This window comes from Dendroctonus ponderosae, unplaced genomic scaffold (genome assembly GCF_020466585.1).
Source record: "Dendroctonus ponderosae isolate FM_Combo_2020 unplaced genomic scaffold, Dpon_F_20191213v2 Dpon_F_20191213_1, whole genome shotgun sequence".
Classification (NCBI taxonomy): domain Eukaryota; kingdom Metazoa; phylum Arthropoda; class Insecta; order Coleoptera; family Curculionidae; genus Dendroctonus; species Dendroctonus ponderosae.
This window is the reverse complement of record NW_026017110.1, coordinates 31,106,784-31,114,731: the sequence shown is the minus strand read 5'-3', so window position 1 is coordinate 31,114,731 and position 7,948 is coordinate 31,106,784. Positions and strand designations below refer to the sequence as shown.

The following is a 7,948-nucleotide window of genomic DNA, read 5'->3' as shown; positions in this document are numbered from 1 at the left end:
CATCTGTATTATGTAGAATTACAGATTAATATTTAAACAGAAACCTCTGTTCAAAATGAATAATGATATTTTCATATTTTCAGATTATCTTTTTCCATATCTGTTTTCATAAATCGTCAATAATCTGCGAAGATGGTAGCTGTTTATTGGTGTCTTGAAGGCTGTTAGAAAATGCACGGCTTCCTATCACAAAAGGAGTATGTTTTAAAGTTGTTCCTAAAAATGCTCCAAAGATTTTTTTATCTGTAAAAAGTATTTATATAAACAATAAACAACAAGTAATATATATATTTATATGTATTTTTGTGTAGTTGTGTCATTTATCCCTATTATCAGCTGCCCCTTGCGGCACAATTAAAAATAAGCAAGTGTAGTGGGGTCATAATGCAGGTTTGTTTGAATTCTTTAATTCTCAGCCACCAGGGCGCGCCACTTTTGCGACACACTTTCTACAAGAGTAATAGTCGTTTCTATATAAGCCTTGTTCTATGGTCAGCTGACTGTCTTGTGATAAGTTTCGCATTCGTTTAAACAATTTCCAATAATCTGGTAGTTTTGTGGGTGAAGTGTTGAAGGAAACATGTAAGTCCACTCACTTGGAATTATTTCTATTTGTCTGCCCTTATTAACTATCATTTCGGTTTTTTATATTTTCTTGAACATAATACATCAGCAAATGTATTGATTTGATCTCAATTGTCATTAGCTTTAACTACATTTGGCTTTAGAGGCATCCGAAATATTCACTAATTGATCATTGTAGACGTAGTCCTTTATTGCAATATCGCCAGTTTTCCTAAGAAAAGTATGTATTTTATGTTTTTTCTATAGGCGTCGACAGTTCGGTAGGCAATTTCCAGCAAGCGGATAATAGTTTTTCCACTGTTCTTATCGAATCTGTGTGTCAAGTGACTTAGCCGCACACCTAAAATAATGGGCGGAACTATCATTTGATCGCATTCACGTGACTGCCTTGGGAAGATGTTTTATTAAGGTTTTTCAATTTTCTTTTAGAAAACACTACTCAAGATGTCGAAATTAATTAAACTTGACGATGAAGAAAGTGATGGCCGATTTGGATATGTCCATATGGTCTCTGGTCCAGGTAAATATTCTAGCAGCTCTAATTGCTTTTGAAAACCAACATAATACCGCAATTTCAATTTATTAATTGCTGATTTTTTCTTGATTTTTAGTCGTTACGGCTGAAAAAATGAGCGGATCTGCTATGTACGAATTGGTCAGGGTAGGGTACAATGAGCTCGTAGGAGAAATCATCCGTTTGGAGGGTGATATGGCAACTATCCAAGTAAGTTCACTCCCTTTTAATCACATGCCACATTAAAACCGGGTCATTTGACTCGCAATTAACGATTTCAATTGTGTCACATGATACTTCCTATTGTATAATAATTAATCATGGAAAAATCAATTTATTTTACCAAATTTGATTGGAAAAGCACTTAATACTGTTTTTAGTGGTTTGAATTCTTGCTATATTCTGAATGAAGAGTGCTTTCGAAGATTTTCGAAATACAACAGTCTGTAGCATGTTATATGCCTAAAAAGATGTTAATACCAACACTTTCAAATAATATTTACATTATACGATTTCGTCTATTGTTAACTTTTGTCGAATTTGCTACATTCTAGTTCAACCTTAAACATTATCATTAGCTTAGATAAATTATACATTTTTTCAAACCACTTCTTAAATTTCTTATACTCCATGAATTTTGTAAGATAAAATCGATTTCCTGTGCTATTATTTTCTAATCAACTGCTATAAAGTTGACTGAAGTTTTTAAGCATTAAAACCAACATTTGATCATTGAAGACACTGGGGACAACAGCCAAGGTTTGATTTAAAATGCAATTTATAAACCACTTGTCCAACGAAACATCTCTGGGTCATTATGCTTAATATTTGCATTTGTTAAGTTGGTCAGACTGGAAATTCTGTTATTTTCGAGTTATTTTTATAATGCTTGTACTTCTGAAACATTAAATAAGTTTAGCGAGAATAAAATAGTAAATTGAAAAAAATCATAAAAAAACTTCTTGTAATAGTACAGAAGTACGAGGTGAATTAAAAGGGGAACCTGCTACACTTTCCTATGGCAACTTTAAGTCAGTGTGAAAATTATTAGTTAATTATGCTTTCGACGCCTTAGTTTTGAAAAGTTAATACTTCTTTGTTTTTGTTACTACGGTCGAGTTTGTTTATTAGCAAAATCGAATAGCTAATTTCGCTCTGAAATCAACCACGTTGACATTTAGCTATTTTTGACTGACCAACCTGTACTTTAGACCACAATATTTACTTATTATATCACAGTGGATATAGCACATATCGTAGAATTCAATTGAAAATACCACATTGTTAAATACTAACTAATTATCTTACATGTTATCTATTTGAGATTGTATCATAATTAAGAAATTTGCCAAAAAGCAATTCAATGAAGCATAAATGTGTTTAAATATAAGTAATATCGTTAAGGTGTTTTAAAAAATTACCCTCGTTTTCTAAGTACAAGAACAACAACTTTTAACTGCCGACCTATAAAAGAGATATTCCCATTTCTGGTGTTTATTTTCTTCTTCTGCTTCCTCTTATATTAGGATTATATCCTGTTTTTCATCAACATCATAGCTTCAGTTGTGACGCTGAACTCCAGCTTTCATACCAGCGGGTTGGTGGTCGTCCCGGGGGTCTTTTTGAACGTGAAACTCTCTGGCAACTTTTGGCAGTCTGGTGTTGCCCATCCTGTCAACGTGGTCTCTCCACTCTCGTCTCCTGTTGCGAGACCATCTCACGACGTCTTGGACATCACACTTAGTTCTGATGTCGTCGCTTCTTACATGGTACAGTGGGCTACATCCCATCATAGATCTTAGAGTTCTCATTTCAGTTGTTCTTATAATCCGTTTAGTTAGGGCATTTTCCGCTCTGGTTTCGACTGCTTACGTCATCACAGGTTTTGTATAGTCTGGTTGTTTTTTAGTGCGATAGAGTCCATTATTTCCGATGGTGTTGAACTTTCGAAAAATAGTTTCATATAAAAGTTGTTAACGCACAAAGTGTGCACATTTTAAAAATATCTTATATGATACAGAGTGCCTCAGAAAAGCGAGGCGAGATCAAAGTGTATTTTTTTAAATAGAACTACCCATTTTTCATTAGCTCATGGAATGCAGCTTGAAACGCTGCACATGCACCGTAAATTGTTTTTTTCTTACTTGCGACGTCCAGTTGGTATGGGTACTTTCTCAGATAGTTTGCCTGCAACTTTTATGTAAGTGTGGTTGTCTGTGTTGACGTTCCGCAATAATTGTTATTATGTTGCGGTTAATATGTCTCTTCTGCAAGAGGGGCACGACGTCGGATAGTCTTAGGCCCGTATTTATAAACGTTGCTCAAGCATGAGTCGAGCCCCAAGTACGATACTTGGCTTCGATTGCGATTTATAAACGATTCTCACTCTCAAGCCAGCGCTTACAGCTTTGCTTGCTCAAGTATCGGTCGACGGTGGCTTGAGTATTGCTTCTGTCCAGCCATTGGTCGAGATTTTTCGTTGAACCGTCAAATGCCGTTGATGGAGTTTGCGTTTGCGTTGTTTGATTCGGAGCCTTGCAGTGCTGTGAGACAGGAAGAATAAGTCCGAGGGTTGGGGAGTGCAAACTCGTCTATCCTGACTCCCCTTCAAATCGAGCTGGCAAATTGCTGAGAGCAGAGCCAAGGAACGACAAGACAAGACAAGACAACCATCAAACGGTTTTTAAGGTTATATTACTGTTTATGTTATGTTTTTACATTTTAATTTTTTGATTTTACTATCGTATACAATACCTATAAGAATGGACAAGGTTTTGAATATTTGGACGTAACAGAGGTGGAAATAAACGAAGACCAACGTGTTAGTAAAATATATATACGAGATGGCAAAAATCCTTTTGAGTTTTTCTCGCATGTAGAATTTCGGAAAAGGTTTCGGTTTTCAAAGGCCACTATTATTAAGGTGATATTACCTTTTTTAAACGAACCATTATTGAAAGCGGATAATCATGGACTACCAATATCAAATATCACCCATTACTCAATTGCTGGTATGTTCAAGATTCTATACAAGTGGTTTTCTATTCTAGAGATTCTATACAACAAGTAGCAATGTTTCTATGATTTCATGTCTACTTTCTTACACAAAGTGTATATTATATTGTAGCTTGTGTCCGGTAATCTTCGTGTTCTTCGCCAGTCCTTCAGCTATTCAAAAGAGATATTTACATAATAGCATTAACGCCATCTCAGATTCGCCAATAGTCCCAATGTAAAATTACCAAATAAATACGAAAGTCCCTATACATCTTATCCTCGACCGATACTTCGCCGAGAATCCACGAAGTACTGTTTTAAATCGTGTCTCTTGCTTGAGAACGATCTCGTACTTGGCCAAGCATGAGCTGAGTATCGGCTTGAGTATCGTTTATAAATACGGGCCTTATTCTATCGAAAGCCTGAGTCAGGTCCTCAAAGCACATGCAAGCTGGTTTATTAAATTATATAGTTTTTTTGGTTATTTGCCGGATGGTAAATATTGCATCAATAGTGGATCTATGCTTTATTTTATTTATGAATCCCTGTTGTTCTGCGCATATTCCCGAAGCTGCTACTTCTTCCTCAAAGATCCTCGTAAGGAGTTTTGAGATTGCTCTTAGGAGGCCAATTCCTCTGTAGTTAGTTAAGTCAGTTTTTGATCCCTTTTTGAAAACTGGTATAGTAATATTATATTTCCACTCTGCTGGTATTTCTTTTTTGTGCAATACTTTGTTAAAGAAGGCATGTATCTGGTCTAGTAGCATATCACCTCCGTATTTGATCATTTCATTGCTTATCTCATCCATTCCCGGCGACTTTCGATTTTTCATTTTTCGAACTAGTTGTTTTATCTTTTCCCTCGATATGTTCCACTGTTGGTGTGTGCTAGTATCGTTTAGTTGTGTTTTGATGGTTTTAACGTTGACGTTAGTTTGCTTATATAGCTCACAAAAGTGTTTCTCCCAGTCTTTAGTAGAGATCGTGGTAGTTTGTATGTATTCATTTATTGGTTTTTTCCTGGTTCGAAGCATGTTTTTTTTGCCCTCCATACAGGTCGTATTCCATATCTTTGGAGAATTTTTCCCAGTAAGCCTGTTTTATTGTTTAGATGTGGTTATTGGTACTATTTCTAACAATTTTGTATTCATTGTATGTGATTGACTTTGATCTGTATTTTACATAAGCCTTTCGTTTCTCCCCAGCCAGTTGTTTAATTTCTTGATCAAACCAGGGTTTGGTATTCAGTTTTTTATCACTTCTGATGAATCGTCTCCCAAGTGCCTCTGCCGCAGATTTTATTATATTTGTCTTTAGTTTCTTCCATGCGGTTTCCACATCGTTTTCTTCTAGTACTGTGCATACTTTAATTTTTCATTTCAGTCTTTGCTGCTACAATTGCCTTGTCGACTCATCGGATAGCGATTCCACGTTGAGCCCCCAGTGCATTCCCTCCTTACTCGCTGAAGAGTGATCGTGATCTTGGCCATTACAAGGTTATGGTTGGTTCCGGCATTCGCTGAGCTTAAGGTCCGGACGTCTTGTATTCTGCGTGGGTTGATATTTCTGTTTGTGATTATGGAGTCTATCATGGATTTCTGGCCTCGTGTATTTTCAAAAGTGTATTTGTGTTGTGGGTTATGCGGTTAAGTGTTGTTTATTCTTAACTTGCTTTGTGCGCAAAGCTGCATTAGTTGTTCACCAGTTTCGTTTTTTATTTCTCTTTATTATTATATTTCATTATATCGACTTTTTGTCGATAATGATGGTAATACCAGGGTATTACCTCATTACCGATTCTGGCGTTCCGATCTCCAAAGATTATAACTTCATCTTGGGCGCTAATGTCGTCGAGCACCGACTGTAGGTTTTGATAGAAGGTATTTCTTCCTTTGGTTTAGTAATGTCAGGGGCGTAGAAGCTTATTAGATGGGTATTCTTCCTTTTTATGAATCTGACTGTTACCTGCAGAATTCTTTCATCCTTGTATTTTATTTCCCTAATGTTGTTTTCGAAACTCTTGTGCAGCAGTATTCCAAAACCAGCAGTTGCTCTTTCATTTTTATTCCTTCCGCTATAAACAAGAAGGTAGTCTCCATATCTGGTGTTTCCCTTGCTTTTCTTCTGGGTTTCTGAGAGTGCGCAAATGTAGATCTTGTGTTTCTCAACTTCTATCAGAATTTCTTCCTTCTTGTTGGAGAGGGATGTGACATTCCAGCATTCAAAATGTAGAGGTTTCAGTTTTCTTATTCGTTTCCGTTTTCTCACCGGGTCGTCGTTGGTTGAATCCGTCCTATTATCCGAGACTAAGTTGTTGGATCCTTGAGCATCATTTTTTGGTACCGGGTAGGTTGCTAACCTCGCTCGGAAACCCTCCTCTTTTGTCCGGGCTTGGGACCGGCTGCAACTCCAATGGGCTACTCAATCCACCCACTCTTGTCACAGGCAGAGTTTGTTTATTTTCAATAGTTGTAATACGGAATCTAAGGAATTCATCTTCACTTGCAAAAGTTATTAGCTCATAACCATATTTCGTGTTATACCTAAGCAAAAGAAATATAGTGGAGTCATGTCGGGAGATAATGCTGGTCGTGGAGTCTGAAAATAAATGCTTGAATATCAAATTGAACCGAAAGATTCTGTAACCTTTTTTGAATTGTTGGCAGGTGCATCGTCCAAACCCACAGCAGCGTATTTCGGTTAAAGCCAGATTATCGAGGGGCTGAAAGAAAAAAGTTTGAATGTGTTGTTGTTTTAATTCTTTCTATAAATGAGGGTTTTGCTTTTATCAAAAATGCACATTTATTTTATTTTTTACACCATTATTTGAAACAAAACTATCAAGAGACATGTAATTTGATTAGGAAAATGTCTGTTTTTTGTATTCATCTCTATCACCTGGTTTAAGGTCGTGGCAAATTTTATATGTGAAAGATGCAAATCTTTGGTTGTGTTTAACGAAATATCCTGATGATTTTTTTGTGTTGAAATTCCGCTGTTCTCCGTAACTTCCAATAATACTTTTTTTAAATGCACCATATTGTCTGAAATGAGTTGGTAACTGAATGTTCAACTAACAACTAAACTGAAATTAAAGTAATTGTGGTAACATAAAAAAAAATTGTATTAAAATTATTTTCTCCATTGTTTAAGAACATTGCATTGTAGAACATTTCAAAATTATGCCGTATGAAGTAGTTCTTCTAAATTCACATCAAGAGTGTTTAAAGGACTGTGTTATTTTAAAGGAATTTTAATTGACCGACTTATCTCCGTTTAACCCGTTAAACACTGTATCATTTACTGTATCCGATATCCACATACTGGCCCATTGTATTTTAGACACAGTGAGTCGGTTCGGGACAGTTTATTGGAATACATTTCTTAGTACTTACTTTCTTAGTACTTGTAAATCTGGATATCACAGTTTCGTGAAGATTAAGAAAAGTAGTAAAATGTTTCAGTGGAACTGGAATATTATTTACTTATTTATTTATTTAACCAGTTAAAAATTACAAATTAATCTGTAAAGTCTTATAGTGGTAATATAATTACCTGTGCATAGGCCTGGCTTACTAAGAATAGTCCTACTGCTAACTTATCTTAAGAACTCGTTAGATTATACAGGGTTGCTCATTAGTGCGTCAAAGTGCGATATCTCAGTAAATATGAAGTTTACAAGAAAATTCGTCCAACGAAAGTTTTTCACGTTTAAAAGGTCCACATTCTAAAATTACTTTCCAATATACAGGGTGCATCATAAACGTGTGGTAGTTACCAACTCTGGTTTTTTAAATGAAACCCCCCCTTTTTTTGTTATTTTCAGATTGGCCGTTCAATTTTAATTTATGT

The 7,948-nt window shown here is 35.7% G+C and overlaps 1 protein-coding gene across 1 annotated transcript in view; it reads left to right on the top strand.

The window, feature by feature from the left end:
• Positions 1–475: 475 nt before the first annotated feature.
• LOC109540803 (V-type proton ATPase catalytic subunit A) overlaps positions 476–7,948 on the top strand; it is a gene marked incomplete at its 3' end in the record, with an annotated part of 10,754 nt that continues 3,281 nt past the window's right edge. The window contains 3 exon segments of the mRNA XM_048669284.1: positions 476–582; positions 1,015–1,105; positions 1,197–1,309. Coding sequence (XP_048525241.1) covers positions 1,030–1,105; positions 1,197–1,309 — 189 coding nt within the window.